This window comes from Notechis scutatus, chromosome 1 (genome assembly GCF_049901735.1).
Source record: "Notechis scutatus isolate UNSWTSFEM ecotype Mainland chromosome 1, rNotScu1.2, whole genome shotgun sequence".
Taxonomy (NCBI): Eukaryota; Metazoa; Chordata; class Lepidosauria; order Squamata; family Elapidae; genus Notechis; species Notechis scutatus.
Window position 1 is genome coordinate 333,033,500 of NC_142009.1, and position 16,172 is coordinate 333,049,671.

The 16,172-nt window shown below is 46.2% G+C and overlaps 2 protein-coding genes across 7 annotated transcripts in view; one reads left to right on the forward strand and one right to left on the reverse strand.

Annotated features, from left to right (window-relative positions):
- LOC113429586 (transducin-like enhancer protein 1) overlaps nucleotides 1-6,189 on the forward strand; it is a 69,097-nt gene extending 62,908 nt beyond the window's left edge. For all 3 annotated transcript variants that reach the window (XM_087952744.1, XM_087952745.1, XM_087952746.1), the window contains 3 exons: nucleotides 863-1,013; nucleotides 2,233-2,309; nucleotides 5,619-6,189. In XM_087952744.1, coding sequence (XP_087808870.1) covers nucleotides 863-1,013; nucleotides 2,233-2,309; nucleotides 5,619-5,726 — 336 coding nt within the window. In that variant the 3' untranslated portion in view covers nucleotides 5,727-6,189. The remainder of the gene's footprint in view (nucleotides 1-862; nucleotides 1,014-2,232; nucleotides 2,310-5,618) is intronic.
- Nucleotides 6,190-8,349: 2,160 nt separating this feature from the next.
- LOC113429048 (transducin-like enhancer protein 2) overlaps nucleotides 8,350-16,172 on the reverse strand; it is a 67,446-nt gene continuing 59,623 nt past the window's right edge. For all 4 annotated transcript variants that reach the window (XM_087952749.1, XM_087952750.1, XM_087952751.1 and 1 more), the window contains 3 exons: nucleotides 14,722-14,872; nucleotides 11,930-12,006; nucleotides 8,350-8,714 (listed from right to left, as the gene is read on the reverse strand). In XM_087952749.1, coding sequence (XP_087808875.1) covers nucleotides 8,607-8,714; nucleotides 11,930-12,006; nucleotides 14,722-14,872 — 336 coding nt within the window. In that variant the 3' untranslated portion in view covers nucleotides 8,350-8,606. The remainder of the gene's footprint in view (nucleotides 8,715-11,929; nucleotides 12,007-14,721; nucleotides 14,873-16,172) is intronic.

A 16,172-nucleotide genomic window follows, 5' to 3' on the forward strand; every position in this document is an offset into this window, starting at 1 on the left:
TTCCCTCCCTCCCTCCCATTCTTCCTTCCTTCCTTTCCCTCCCTCCCTTCCTTCCTTCCTTCCTTTCTACCTTCCTTCCTTTTTCCCTTTTCCTTCTTCCTTCCTTCCATTCCCTTCCTTCCTTTCCTTCTTTCTTTCTTTTTCCTTCTTCCCTTTCCTTCCTTCCCTTTCCTTCCTTTTTCCTTCTTCCTTCCATTCTTTCCTTCCTTCTATTCTTTTTCTTCTTTCCTTCTATTCTTTCCTTCCTTTCTTCCTTTCATGTTTCTTCCCTTCCACTTCTTTTTTTCCTTCCTCTCCCTCCCTTCCTTCCTTCCTTTTCCCTTTCTTCCTTCTTTTTCCCTTTTCCTTCTTCCTTCCTTCCATTCTTTCCTTTCCCTTCCTTCCTTTCCTTCTTTCTATTCTTTTTCCTTCCTTCCCTTTCCTTCCTTCCCTTTCCTTCCTTTTTCCTTCTTCCTTCCATTCTTTCCTTCCTTCCTATTCTTTTTTCTTCTTTCCTTCTATTCTTTTTCCTTCCTTTCTTCCTTTCATGTTTCCCTTCTCCTTCCTTCCTCTCTCTCCCACTCTCTCACTGTCAGTTTCCTTCCTTCCTTTCCCCTCCCTTCCTTCCTTCTTCCTTTCTACCTTCCTTCCTTTTTTCCCCTTTCCTTCTTCCTTCCTTCCATTCTTTTTCTTCCTTCCTTTCCTTCTTTCTTTCTTTTTCCTTCCTTCCCTTTCCTTCCTTTTTCCTTCTTCCTTCCATTCTTTCCTTCCTTCCCATTCTCCCTTCTTTCCTTCTATTCTTTTTCCTCCTTTCTTCCTCCTTCCTCCATTCTTCCTTCCTTCCCTCCCTCCCTTCTCACCCATCTCCCTCCTTTCTCTCCAGATCTTCTCCCTGGGCTACTGCCCCACGGGAGAGTGGCTGGCCGTGGGGATGGAGAGCAGCAACGTGGAAATCCTCCACGTGACGAAATCGGAGAAGTACCAGCTTCACCTGCACGAGAGCTGCGTCCTCTCCCTGAAGTTCGCTTCCTGCGGTAGGGGTCACTCCTTAAAGGGGTTCCTTTCGCCCTTTTTTTTAAAAAATATATATTTTTATTGTGCATTTTTCCTTAATATTCATCACAGTTCCAATTTTACAATGTTGATATGCACTGGTTATATCAAGTCCTTTTTTCTTACATCATAGTATTATATACATCCTAATTAAAACTATCATACAGTATAATCCCTTTTGACTTTCATCCTTGTCACACCTACCGTATTTCTGCGGAAAGATGCACTCACTCTGTGTTTTTCCACTTCTACCCTCAAAACGAGGCTATAGAGCACTGCACACCCAGAGCAACTAGACACAAGGGGAGTTTTTCCCCCAAATGCCATCACTCTGCTAAATAACTAATTCCCACAACACTGTTCAACTGTTTACCAAGACTGTATTGCTATTATTATTCTCATCCTTCCTATTACTTTTTTCCTCTCACTTATGACTATAGCCTTGTTCCTTATATCTCCATGATTTACAGTATATTGTTTTATTTAGTTTTCTAGTATGATTTGATTGCTTATTTAGTATTTTATGACTATCACTAAGAATCTTACGATTCTGGATGAATGCATTTTTTTTAATGTACACTAAGAGTTTATGCACCAAAGACAAATTCCTTGTGTGTCCAATCAGACTTGGCCAATAAAGAATTCTATTCTATTCTATTCTATTCTATTCTATTCTATTCTATTCTATTCTTTCCTTGTTCTGTTCTGTTCTATTCTATTCTATTCTATTCTATTCTATTCTATTCTATTCTATTCTATTCTATTCTATTCTATTCTATTCTATTCTCTATTCTGTGTTCTATTTCTCTTCTCTTCTATTTCTCTTCTTTTTTATTCTATTTCTATTCTATTTCTATTTTATTTCTATTCTGTCCTGTTCCTATTATTTCTATTCTATTCTATTCTATTCTATTCTATTCTATTCTATTCTATTCTAGCTTCAGCTTCAGCTTCAACTTCCAGCATAGCTGGCTGGGGAATTCTAGGAGTTGAAGTCCACCTGTCTTAAAATGGTGGAGTTTGCAAAACGCTGCTGTAACTGATGGATTTTACTGCATATTGCCCTAGATTACCCAGAACCATCATATAGCTAGTTGCAAACACACTCCCTAACTGAGTTTGTCTGAACTTGGAAAAAAGCTGACCGGGATCAGACCTTGAAGAGACCCACAAGCTCGCTTCCGTTTCTCTCACATACAGGGAAATGGTTTGTCAGCACCGGGAAGGATAATTTGCTAAATGCCTGGCGAACCCCTTACGGAGCCAGCATATTCCAGGTAAGGGTTGAACCCTGTTCCCAAAATGATGCAAAGCTGTAACTGGTTCGTTTTTAATCTTCTACATTTTATCCTGTGAATTGGAATTTTAGTATAGTTGGACCACATATAATTGACAGACTGGATTTTATCATCGATGTTAGCTATTATTTATTATTTCATACTAGAATTTTAATTGTCTATTTACTGGGTGTTTCTATTTGTTCCGGTGTCCTAGTCTATGACTGTAATAAACTAAATTGAAATTGAGTATATCATCTTCTACATTTTTATCCTGCGAATTGGAAAGTGGGAGGGCCATATCGCTGCTCATGAAAAAGCTATTTTTAAATGTGGCGGTCGTGTTTGTTTATTGATTAAAAAAAAGCCAAAAGGTCGCAAAAGGGGATCACGTGACCCCGGCATCCTGCAACCGTCATAAATATGAGTCAGTTGTCAAGCATCCGAATGCAAATCACGTGACCATCGGTATGCTGCAACGGTCATAAATGTGAAAAATAGTCGTAAGTTTCTTTTTGTAGTGCTGTTGTAACTTCGAATGGCCACTAAACAAACAGTTGTAAGTCGAGGACTACCTGTAGAAAGTCCAGTAAGACAATGGCTACAGGAAGTCCTCAACTTACAACTGTTTGTTTAGTGGCCATTTGAAGTTACAACAGCACTCCAAAAAGAAACTTACGACTATTTTTCACATTTATGACCGTTGCCGCATCCTGATGGTCACGTGATTTGCTTTCGGATGTTTGACAACTGACTCATATTTATGACGGTTGCAGAGTCCCAGGTTCATAGGATCCCCTTTTGCGACCTCCTGAGAAGCAAAGTCAATGGGGAAGCCAGATTCACTTAACGACCGTGTTACTGGTTTAAAAACTGCAGCGATTCACTTAAAAGACTTGGCAAGAAAAGTCGTAAGATGACAAAACTCACTTCACAAATGTCTCAGCGACATCTGTTTTGGGCTCAATTGTGGTCGCAAGTTGAGGACTTATCTGTATTTTGTGGATAGGATGGTGGTAATAATTCCTGTAAAAATCAGGTGGCGTCCAAGGCGGTGAGAACGTTAGCTTGGGTTGCAGTGACTTTTTCTGATGCCCTCAATCCATTTATTCGGATTATTCAAGGCAGGAAGGGAACAAAAGACACTGCAAGAAAAAAAGGGATCTAAACAAAATCGTTTTGCATCCAACAAAAAAGCAGCAGCTGCTTTCCGAGTCAAGGTCAACTCTCTGATGTTTTCACTAATTGTGGTTTTTTGCTGATATTGACTGGTTGGGAAACAGGTCTTGATATTCAGGGAAACAATCTGATAATATGCAGAAGAGAACTGGGTGAAAAGTCAAAATATTAACCCTATCGAAGGAAGGAAGGAAGGAAGGAAGGAAGGAAGGAAGGAAGGAAGGAAGGAAGGAAGGAAGGAAGTGTTTGGATGGAAGAGAAGGAGGGAGGGAAAGAGGAAAGGGGAAGAAAAGAAAGGAGGGGAAGGAAGGAAAGATGACGGTAGAAGGGTTTGGATGGGAGAGAAGGAAGGAGGAAGGAAGGAAGGATGAGGGTAGAAGAAAGTGTTTGGATGGGAGAGAAGGAAGGAGGGAGGGAAAGGAAAAAAGGAAAGGAAGGAAGGGAGGGTAAGGAAGAATGAGGGTAGAAGAAGGTGTTTGGATGGGAGAGAAGGAAGGAGGGAGGGAAAGGAAAAAAGGGGGAAGGGAAAGGAAGGAAGGAGGGGAAAGAAGGAAGGATGAGGGGAGAAGGAGGTGTTTGGATGGGGGAGAAGGAAGGAGGGAGGGAAAAGAAGGGAGGAAGGAAAGGAAGGAAGGAAGGATGAAGGTAGAAGGAGGTGTTTGGATGGGAGAGAAGGAAGGAGGAGGGAAAGGAAGGAAGGAAGGAAGGGAAGGAGGGAAGAATGAGGGTCGAAGGGAGGGTTTGATGGGAGAGAAGGAAGGAGGGAAGGAAAAGAAGGGAGGGGAAGGGAAAGGAAGGAAGGAAGGATGAAGGTAGAAGGAGGTGTTTGGATGGGAGAGAAGGAAGGAGGGAGGGAAAGGAAGGAAGGAAGGAGGGGAAGGAAGGAAGAATGAGGGTCGAAGGGAGGGTTTGGATGGGGGAGAAGGAAGGAGGGAGGGAAAGAAGGGAGGGGAAGGAAAGGAAGGAAGGAAGGATGAGGGTAGAAGGAGGTGTTTGGATGGGAGAGAAGGAAGGAGGGAGGGAAAGAAGGGAGGAGGAAGGGAAAGGAAGGAAGGAAGGATGAGGGTAGAAGGAGGTGTTTGGATGGGAGAGAAGGAAGGAGGGAGGGAAAGGAAGGGAGGGGAAGGGAAAGGAAGGAAGGAAGGATGAAGGTAGAAGGAGGTGTTTGGATGGGAGAGAAGGAAGGAGGGAGGGAAAAGAAGGGAGGGGAAGGGAAAGGAAGGAAGGAAGGATGAGGGTAGAAGGAGGTGTTTGGATGGGAGAGAAGGAAGGAGGGAGGGAAAAGAAGGGAGGGGAAGGGAAAGGAAGGAAGGAAGGATGAGGGTAGAAGGAGGTGTTTGGATGGGAGAGAAGGAAGGAGGGAGGGAAAAGAAGGGAGGGGAAGGGAAAGGAAGGAAGGAAGGATGAAGGTAGAAGGAGGTGTTTGGATGGGAGAGAAGGAAGGAGGGAGGGAAAGGAAGGAAGGAAGGAGGGAAGGAAGGAAGAATGAGGGTCGAAGGGAGGGTTTGGATGGGGGAGAAGGAGGGAGGGAAAAGAAGGAGGGAAGGGAAAGGAAGGAAGGAAGGATGAGGGTAGAAGGAGGTGTTTGGATGGGGAGAAGGAAGGAGGGAGGGAAAAGAAGGAGGGGAAGGGAAAGGAAGGAAGGAAGGATGAGGGTAGAAGGAGGTGTTTGATGGGAGAGAAGGAAGGAGGGAGGTAAAAGAAGGGAGGGGAAGGGAAAGGAAGGAAGGAAGGATGAGGGTAGAAGGAGGTGTTTGGATGGGAGAGAAGGAAGGAGGGAGGGAAAGGAAAGGAAAAAAGTGGGGGGGGGGGAAGGAAGGAAGTACATATTAGCAAATTTTTAAAACACCTTTCTGTGAATCTTCCTTGTGATAAATGGATCTCTCTCCAAATGAGACAAGCCATTGCAGAACAGGAAGAGGCAAAACAAGAATAACTTGGATCTGCACATATGCTATGCCGATTACCTTACAACAGCTGGGGAAGGACTCAGTGGGTACAGATACTCCTCGAGTTAACGACCATAATGGGCTTCTACCCTTTCAGAGAAATGGTGGTCGTAAGTCGAGGCCCCCCACAGCCGCCCCCACCTTCGTGTAACCTTCCCTCCTTCCTTCCTTGTCCTTGCAGTCGAAAGAAACCTCGTCCGTCCTCAGTTGCGACATTTCCACAGACGATCAATTCATCGTCACCGGATCCGGGGACAAAAAGGCCTCCGTTTACGAAGTCATGTACTGACCAGAATCGCGGCATTGCTCCAGACTGGCCTCAAAAGAGAAGGAGCGGCTCTCGTTGGCGGCACCTTTCTCGGTTTTTGATTTTTTTCCAGCCAAAGAATTCCCCTCACAATCCAGGACATGGAACCCACAACGAGGACGCTGCGTGTGTGTGGTGGGGGGGTGGGAAGGCAGCCTCCACACACACACCCCGGTCTTCCACTCCACCCGAGGGTTTTTTCCACGGAAGTTTTTTTAAGTGGTTTCCTCACCCAGTTGCCCTCATCCCGGCATGGTGGGAACGAAGGGTTGGCGCGCTCTTTGGTGTGTGGGTGTGTGTGGTGGGTGTGCGTGCGCGCAAGTGTGTGTCCCTCATTGAAATCCCTTTGGAAAAGTTTGTGGTTGTATTTTAACCTTTTTTTAAAAAAAAAAAAAAACAGAAAAAAAAACACGAACTTTCAAATAAAAAGATGGTGTTTGGGTTACTACTGGCCCATCTGGATCGCTTCTGCTTTTGTAAGATTCGTTCACGTGTGGGGCTTTTCCCTCGCACGCTGGGGGCCGCCATCTTGACTCGATTGACCTGCCCTGGGGTCTTGGGCGACTCGTGAAAAACGCCTTCGGTTTCTGTGCGTGTTCAGAGGTGGAGGAGAACTGAAATTGAGGACAGAGGGAGGTAAGGAGGAACAGCCATGTGGACGAGATTTTAATCTCTCTTTTTTTTTTCTTTTTAAATGATCCCAGTGCTTTGGATCACGAGTGTAGGTCCTGGATGGTTTGTGGGAAACATAGAAAGGTGTTTCTCTTCAGTTGTGGAAGGATGCAAATTTTTGGGTAAGGAGTTTTGCTGGACTCCCAGAATTCCCCAACCAGCATTAACGAACTCCAACTCCCAGAATTCCCTTGGCCAGCATTAATGGACTTGCACTTCTAAAATTCCCCAACCAGCATTAATGGACTTCAACTCCCAGAATTCCCCAACCAGCATTAATGAACTTCAACTCCCAGAATTTCCTTGGCCAGCATTAATGGACTTCAACTCCCAGAATTCCCCAACCAGCATTAACGAACTTCAACTCCCAGAATTCCCTTGGCCAGCATTAATGGACTTCAACTCCCAGAATTCCCCAACCAGCATTAACGAACTTCAACTCCCAGAATTCCCTTGGCCAGCATTAATGGACTTCAACTCCCAGAATTCCCCAACCAGCATTAATGGACTTCAACTCCCAGAATTCCCCAACCAGCATTAATGAACTTCAACTCCCAGAATTCCCTTGGCCAGCATTAATGGACTTCACGTCCTAGAATTCCCCTCACCAGCATTAATGGACTTCAACTCCCAGAATTCCCCTGACCAGCATTAGTGGATTTCAATTGCCAGAATTTTGGGAGTTGAAGTCCACATATCTTCAAATTGACAAGAATAAGTAATACTACTCTTAATACATCATTCATAAAAGTTTCTTTTTTAAATACCTTTACAATTATTATGTATTTTTATGTTTATTTTCTCCTCTATGCACATAACGTTTGGAAAGTTCTTCCCATAAACACATCGAGCCAACAAATTTTTGTACATTATGTTCAAAAGTGCAAAAGGAATATCAGGCATGCATCTGTGGTTTTCACGTTGCCGAAAAGCAACCACCATCATCACCTGGGCTACAGGTCTTGCTGACCAGGATTTGTGAGAATCAGTGGCCAACATGAATGTTGGCTGGCTTCTCGTCATGTGCTTAACCAGGTCAGTGGTGGAGATTCTCACGTGGTCCTGCTAATCCGGTGGGTGTTTGGAAAAGCAGCAGACAGGTTTAACTTTAAATCAAGGGAATTATAAATCAAATTAACCTGGGTCACCCAAAGGAGACAATCAAAAAGTAATGGCCTAGACTGGCCCGCTCAGTCCTCCAAGAAAAAGAGAGGAAGCTGCAGAGTGACTGAAACAACTGCCTGGTCCGGCCCATTTTCAAAAAAATGGGCTAACTACAGTTAGTCCTCAACTTACAACTGTAATGGAGACAATAGGGTGGTTTTATTGCCAGAAACTGAAAGTAAAAACCGCTTTCCAGCAAAAATAAACCATGACCATGTGGCCACGGGGTGCAGTAAACGGTGGGAGGTTGGACTAGATGACCTCCAAGGTCCCTTCCAATTCTGATTATCTGTTGCCTGTTACCTGTTAAATAAGAGCCAGGTCAAAACTAGTTATTGGTCCCATATTGATCACAAGGGGTGAACAAGTTGTAGTTGCAACTTTGAAATCAGGTGATAAGTTCAAGGGTCCGTCGTAACTTCGAATAGTCACTAAGCAACCGGTCATAACGTCAGGGACAACTTGTAGATCTACCTGCCAGGCGTAAATGCAGCCCCCTTTTTTTTTACTTGCGACCAAAAATGAAAATACGGATTGCAGCATTCAGGTGGCCGGAATGTGGGCGGGGCTCCGATGAGCCTGATGCAGATTGGCCACTCAGCTTGTCAAACAACGTTGAGATGATCTTCTAGAACAGGGGTCTCCAATCTTGGCAACTTTAAGACTTGTGGACTTCAACTCCCAGAATTCCTCAGCCAGCTTTGCTGGCTGAGGAATTCTGGGAGTTGAAGTCCACAAGTCTTAAAGTTGCCAAGGTTGGAGACCCCTGTTTAGCCCCTTCTGAGGGGGAATCACAAAAAAGATTTGGTTCCATCGGGGATCTGATAGAAACCCCTCCACCACCCACCTGCTTGAGGGGAGAAAAATAATCTTCCTGAGACTCTCGGCTCTCAAAGTTTCTAGTCCTCATGTCCGCAAAGGAGGGTTGGAAGCGCAAAGGCCGTTTAACCGAAGCCAGTGATGGGGGAAATGAATACATTTTCCCAGCGTTGGGACCTCCTAGCCGTCCAAAGTGAGGAACGTAGCTCAGTAAACCAGTTCGTAAACTGTGGCTTTCTTGTCTCCCGATCCAGTCACGATAAACTTGTCGTTAGCCGAGATGTCACAGCTCAGGACCGAGGAAGATTCTTTGGACTGCAAAGAAAAGCAGGGAAAGGAAGGGGAGAAATTGGACGGATTCTGACGACGTTCCCCGGGAAATTCGCCAGATTTTCGCAAGAACGCCTTGCCAATTATTGGTGGCCTCCTTTCGGCTACCTAGAACTCACCTTCTCCTAGTGACTGGCCCAAAGCCACCCCGCTGGCTTTCAGGGCCCAGGCAGAACTAGAACTCACTACCTCCCAGCTTCTGGTACCTTAATCACTAGAGACCAAACTCTTCAATAGGGAAGAAAGCAATCACCGGGAGAAGGTGAGTTCTAGTCCCACCTTAGGCATGAAAGCCGGTTGGGTGACTTTGGGCCAATCACCAGGAGACAGTGAGTTCTAGTCCCACCTTAGGCATGAAAGCCGGTTGGGTGACTTTGGGCCAATCACCAGGAGACAGTGAGTTCTAGTCCCGCCTTAGGCATGAAAGCCAGTTGGGTGATTTTGGGCCAATCACCAGGAGACTGTGAGTTCTAGTCCCGCCTTAGGCATGAAAGCCGGTTGGGTGACTTTGGGCCAATCACCAGGAGACAGTGAGTTCTAGTCCCGCCTTAGGCATGAAAGCCGGTTGGGTGACTTTGGGCCAATCACCAGGAGACAGTGAGTTCTAGTCCCACCTTAGGCATGAAAGCCGGTTGAGTGACTTTGGGCCAATCTCCAGGAGACAGTGAGTTCTAGTCCCGCCTTAGGCATGAAAGCCGGTTGGGTGACTTTGGGCCAATCACCAGGAGACAGTGAGTTCTAGTCCCACCTTAGGCATGAAAGCCGGTTGAGTGACTTTGGGCCAATCTCCAGGAGACAGTGAGTTCTAGTCCCGCCTTAGGCATGAAAGCCGGTTGGGTGACTTTGGGCCAATCACCAGGAGACAGTGAGTTCTAGTCCCACCTTAGGCATGAAAGCCGGTTGGGTGATTTTGGGCCAATCACCAGGAGACAGTGAGTTCTAGTCCCGCCTTAGGCATGAAAGCCGGTTGGGTGACTTTGGGCCAATCACCAGGAGACAGTGAGTTCTAGTCCCGCCTTAGGCATGAAAGCCGGTTGGGTGATTTTGGGCCAATCACCAGGAGACAGTGAGTTCTAGTCCCACCTTAGGCATGAAAGCCGGTTGGGTGATTTTGGGCCAATCACCAGGAGACAGTGAGTTCTAGTCCCATCTTAGGCATGAAAGCCGGTTGAGTGACTTTGGGCCAATCACCAGGAGACAGTGAGTTCTAGTCCCAGCATAGGCATGAAAACCGGCGGGTGACTTTGGGCCAATCACCAGGAGACGGTGAGTTCTAGTCCCGCCTTAGGCATGAAAGCCGGTTGGGTGATTTTGGGCCAATCACCAGGAGACGGTGAGTTCTAGTCCCACCTTAGGCATGAAAGCCAGTTGGGTGATTTTGGGCCAATCACCAGGAGACGGTGAGTTCTAGTCCCACCTTAGGCATGAAAGCCGGTTGGGTGACTTTGGGCCAATCACCAGGAGACAGTGAGTTCTAGTCCCGCCTTAGGCATGAAAGCCGGTTGGGTGACTTTGGGCCAATCACCAGGAGACAGTGAGTTCTAGTCCCGCCTTAGGCATGAAAGCCAGTTGGGTGATTTTGGGCCAATCACCAGGAGACTGTGAGTTCTAGTCCCGCCTTAGGCATGAAAGCCGGTTGGGTGACTTTGGGCCAATCACCAGGAGACAGTGAGTTCTAGTCCCGCCTTAGGCATGAAAGCCGGTTGGGTGACTTTGGGCCAATCACCAGGAGACAGTGAGTTCTAGTCCCACCTTAGGCATGAAAGCCGGTTGAGTGACTTTGGGCCAATCTCCAGGAGACAGTGAGTTCTAGTCCCGCCTTAGGCATGAAAGCCGGTTGGGTGACTTTGGGCCAATCACCAGGAGACAGTGAGTTCTAGTCCCACCTTAGGCATGAAAGCCGGTTGAGTGACTTTGGGCCAATCTCCAGGAGACAGTGAGTTCTAGTCCCGCCTTAGGCATGAAAGCCGGTTGGGTGACTTTGGGCCAATCACCAGGAGACAGTGAGTTCTAGTCCCACCTTAGGCATGAAAGCCGGTTGGGTGATTTTGGGCCAATCACCAGGAGACAGTGAGTTCTAGTCCCGCCTTAGGCATGAAAGCCGGTTGGGTGACTTTGGGCCAATCACCAGGAGACAGTGAGTTCTAGTCCCGCCTTAGGCATGAAAGCCGGTTGGGTGATTTTGGGCCAATCACCAGGAGACAGTGAGTTCTAGTCCCACCTTAGGCATGAAAGCCGGTTGGGTGATTTTGGGCCAATCACCAGGAGACAGTGAGTTCTAGTCCCATCTTAGGCATGAAAGCCGGTTGAGTGACTTTGGGCCAATCACCAGGAGACAGTGAGTTCTAGTCCCAGCATAGGCATGAAAACCGGCGGGGTGACTTTGGGCCAATCACCAGGAGACGGTGAGTTCTAGTCCCGCCTTAGGCATGAAAGCCGGTTGGGTGATTTTGGGCCAATCACCAGGAGACGGTGAGTTCTAGTCCCACCTTAGGCATGAAAGCCAGTTGGGTGATTTTGGGCCAATCACCAGGAGACGGTGAGTTCTAGTCCCACCTTAGGCATGAAAGCTGGTTGGGTGATTTTGGGCCAATCACCAGGAGACGGTGAGTTCTAGTCCCACCTTAGGCATGAAAACCGGCGGGGTGACTTTGGGTCATTCTCTTTCTCTCAGCCCAACTCACAGGGTTGTTATTGTGAGGAAAATAAGAGGAGGGAGGGAGGAGTAGATATACCAGTATTATTACTCACTTTGAGTTATTTATAAAAATAATAAAAAGCTGGGATGCAAATAATAAAATTAAAAAATTTAATTAAATTAAACCGAGAGCATATCCGTGGGTAAGCCAAGAGCAAGCGTCTAAAACAATGCCTGAATATTAATTAGGGCTGAAGGAGAAATCCCGTCTTCTGTGGTAGCTCTAAGAAGCGAGCCAAACTGCAACCTGGGTCCTCTTAAAAACCCCATCTGGCTGAATTGTACGGGTCTCCTTTCCATCCAGAAATCCCACAAATCATTTTGTATTTTTCTGCAGAGAGTGAAAGCGTTCAGCCCAGGGGGTCTCCAACCTTGGTCACTTTTAAGCCTGGAGGCCTTGGGTCACTTTAAGCGGGATGGGGAATCCTGGGAGTTGAAGTTTTAAAAGTTGCCAAGGATGGAGACCCCTGCCAACAGCCGTGCAACCCTCCGTCTCCGTTACCTGAAAGATGCTGGCACCGTAGGGAGTCCGCCACGCATTAAGCAGATTATCTTTCCCAGTGCTGATAAACCATTTGCCTGCAGCGAGAGAAGAAAAACGGAGAAGGGGTTGGTTGATTCAGTCTGTGCGTACGATCTGTACAAATGGAAAGGGAGGAGAGAGGGCTCCTTCTGAGGTCCCGGGAGCCATTGAAGGGTCCTCGATTTACAACCATTCATTTAGCGACCGCTTAAAGTTACCCGTGCCCAAGTTCCAAGTAGTAACGGCCGTAGAAAGCAGAACTCCAAGGCAGGCCTATTCCTCTGGCTGGTCGCCTGGTAACCGGACTCCTCCTCTCTCTAGCCCCCTGTTGGAATGACCTTGGTTCCCACAGGAAACTATTTTGGCTACAAAAATAACCCCATCTTACTTTACTTCCCCCCCCGCCCCAGGGGTGAGTTTCAAATATATGTTTCCTACTGGTTGGGTGTGAGTGTGTGCTTTGTGTGCGTGCACACAGCGTTTGCAACTCACCTGCTGAAGCCCTGTGGGTAAAACAGCTGACGCGCGGCAATTGGCGCAAAGCAGCTGAGGTTAAAAAGCAGGAAATAAAGGTTAGTATAGGGTTGGGGCGGGTTTTAAGAGGACCAGCTGATTTGTGGGCCCAGCAGCTGATCGTCGGAGCAAACCAGTTTGCTCACAGATCATCGTTGGAGCTACCGGTTCGGCCAAATTGGGCCAAACCAGTAGAATACCACCACTGTTCCCCGCCTCCTTATCCCATCTTTGCATTGTGGCAACCCTGGAGCCTCCAAAATGGCCCCAGGCAGGTTCACTTCAGCATGGACAACAAGGCTGCTGAAAAAAAGTGACTGACAAACCACATAAAATCCCATTTACAACCATTGCAGCCTCCCACAGTCACTCAGTCGTTTGGCAACTGACATGTATTTTATGACAGTTGCAACGTCCTGGGGTCGTGTGGTTTCCCATGTGTGACCTTCCCAATCGGCTTCCGACAAGCAAAATCAAAGGGAGGAGTCAGACCTGCTTAACGACCGCATTATTCACTTAAAAATGGTAGTGGGAAAAAAAAAAAGGTTGTCACCTCAGGTGCCACTCCTTTAAACAGCTATCTTTGCTTAGCCATGGAAATTCTGTCCCAATTGTGGTCGTAAATCGAGGACGACTTGTATAGCACTTTAAAAAAAAAAACTATGGATGTCAACTATAGGTAATCCTCAACTTGCGACCACAATTGAGCCCAGAATTTACGTTGCTAAGTGAGAAATTTGTTAAGTGAATTTTGCCCCATGTTACGACTTTTCTTGGCACGTTTGTTAAGTGAATCTAGATTTCCCATTAATTTTGTTCATCCGAACATCATAAAAGTGGGATCATATGACCCCGGGATGCTGCAACGGTCATGTCATGGCCCTGTTGGAATCCGATTCTGAGGGAGAGATGGAACAGCTGACAGAGAGTGGGAGTTCGGCTCCAGTGGCTGTGGAGGAAACTGGGGAAGGGCACAGGCCAGCTGGGCATTCAGAGGAAGACCCAGGCCCACCCCCTCTTCATCCTAGGGCACGCAGAGAGGAATGGAGAAGGGAGCAACATGAGTTGCATGGTTAACAGGGGAGGAAAGGGCCCTGATCCCCTTCATGGGCTGCAGCTGTGAGGACTATTTAAAAAGGCAAACTGCACATGGCAAAGTTGCTGGAAGCAAAGCGTGAATTATCTTGGTTTGTCACATCTTATCTGAGTTCTGGCGTCCTCCCAGGTGTGTGTATTTCGTTATCTTTTGACGTCTTCAATCCCTTTTCCTGCCCTGTCTCGTTAATTGCTGCAGCTGTGGTTTGTGTTGGTTTTTATTTATAATTTATAAGTATTTTTGGTTCGGACTAAATTTCTTCCCTTTAAAAACTCTTCTTGGGAGAGTTTTTTTCTCCGGCCAATGATAACTGGACATGGGGAGCCAAGTTGAAGGAATTAAAGGGGCTTTATGTATTTTTGTGACTTTGTTGCTTTTGTGCCCCGGGTCATCACAGGTCATAAATATGAGTCAGTTGCCAAGCATCCGAATGTAAGTCGTATGACCACGGGGATGCTGCAATGGCCATAAGTGTGAAAAATGGTCGTAAGTCCCTTTTTTTCAATGCCGTTCTAACTTGGAACGGTCACTAAATGAACTGTTGTAAGTCGAGGACTGCCTATATTGTAACTTCTTTTATTGTCTTTGCAACCCACAGCTAATCTATCGGAGTCATTTGCTTATAACTCAGGAGCTCCCCAGTGGATATCTGTTATCGTCATATACAGCCAATTTTTCTTTCTCAACATGAGGGTCACGTTCAGACAGCATATGGTGGTAGTTCAATTAACCCCGGGGGAGAAATTGTCCAATGCATCAAGTCATGAATGTATCCGGTGTGTTGCTTTCTACCACTAAACTGCACACCCACACCAACACTGAAAAGCCCACAGTTTATACAGAATAGAATATAGAATAACCGAGTTGGAAGGGACCTTGGAGGTCTTCTAGCCCAACCCACACACCCCCACTCAAGCAGGAAAGCCTACAGCATTCCAGACAAATGGCTGTCCAATCTCTTCTTCGAAATCACCTTCTTCGAATCGTGTTTTTTTTTTGTTGTTTATTGTGTTTTACTTTCCTGCCTTTTACTGCGCTTGTGCGACTCTGTGACTTGGCGAAGCGGCTGGTGCGAAGGCAACCAGGGTGATGACAGATGGGATTAGTAAGGATGCCTGGAGCTCCGCCAGCAGCCTCGTCTTCCTTACCCCATGCAACCTACCACAGGAAGCGAACTTCAGGGAGAGGACGCAGCTCTCGTGAAGGTGCAGCTGGTACTTCTCCGATTTCGTCACGTGGAGGATTTCCACGTTGCTGCTCTCCATCCCCACGGCCAGCCACTCTCCCGTGGGGCAGTAGCCCAGGGAGAAGATCTGGAGAGAAAGGAGGGAGATGGGTGAGAAGGGAGGGAGGGAAGGAGGAGAAAGAATAGAAGGAAAGAAGGAAGAAAGGGAGGAAAAAGAATAGAAGGAAAGAAGAAAAAAGAATAGGAAGGAAGGAAAGAATGGAAGGAAGAAGGAAAAAAGGAAGGAAAGAATGGAAGGAAGGAAAAAGAATAGAAAGAAGGAAAGGAAGGAAGGAAGGAAGAAAAAATGGAAGGAAGGAAGAAGGAAAAGGGAAGGAAAGGAAGGAAGGTAGAAAGGGAAGTGAAGGAAGGAAGGAAGGAAGGAAGGAAGGAAGGAAGGAAGGAAGGAAGGAAGGAAGGAAGGAAGGAAGGAAGGAAGGAAAATTGAAGGAAGGAATAGAGGGAGGGAGGAAGGAAAGAGAGAAGGAGAAAGAGAAAGAAAGGAAGTGAAAAAAGAAAGAAAATGAAAGAGAGGAAGGAAGGAAGGAAGGAAGGAAGGAAGAAAGAAAGAAAGAAAGAAAGAAAGAAAGAAAGAAAGAAAGAAAGAAAGAAAGAAAGAAAGAAAGAAAGAAAGAAAGAAAGAAAGAAAGAAAGAAAGAAAGAAAGATAGATAGATAGATAGATAGATAGATAGATAGATAGATAGATAGATAGATAGTTAAAAATTAAAGCTTTAAAAGGTTTGAGGGCCAGGCTGATGCATTTGAAACACACGAAGCAAAATTCACAGCCAAAGATTCTAGTCCTCATGATTGCAAAGTTAGCAGCAGGCAAAGGGTTCATTTACATAAACTAGGTTAATTCATAGTCGAGTGGTTACACTCTTACACATGCTAAATGAAGTTGGCTTATTTTGGAGAAGGGAGTGACTGATGGGTTACATGAATCCAGCCCTTGATCACTGGGGAAGCTGGTAGGAAGTTGAAAGTTGAAATATGAAGTCCTCAATTAATGACCCCCGTGGTCGTTGTTTAACGATGGCCACTAGGACTGTCAGAATGGTCATTGATGAACAGCACGGTCACATGATTTTTCAACATACAATTGCCTCACTTAACAACAGAATTCCCAGTCCCAATTACTGTCCTTAAATGAGGACTACCTACAATTATAGCAGTCCTCCTGTTCTGACCACGGCTTCCTGAGACACCAACAAACACATACAAAATCCAAAACCCTTTTATTTTAGTTCAATGGCTGTGAATTATCATCATTCACAGCCCGGAATGAGTCTTAACCAGTTATAATTAGCCCCAGGGACGTCTGATAAGAATGCACCTTATCTGACTTGAGGTGCTGCCAATGTCTAAAGTCCCAATTAGTCTTTC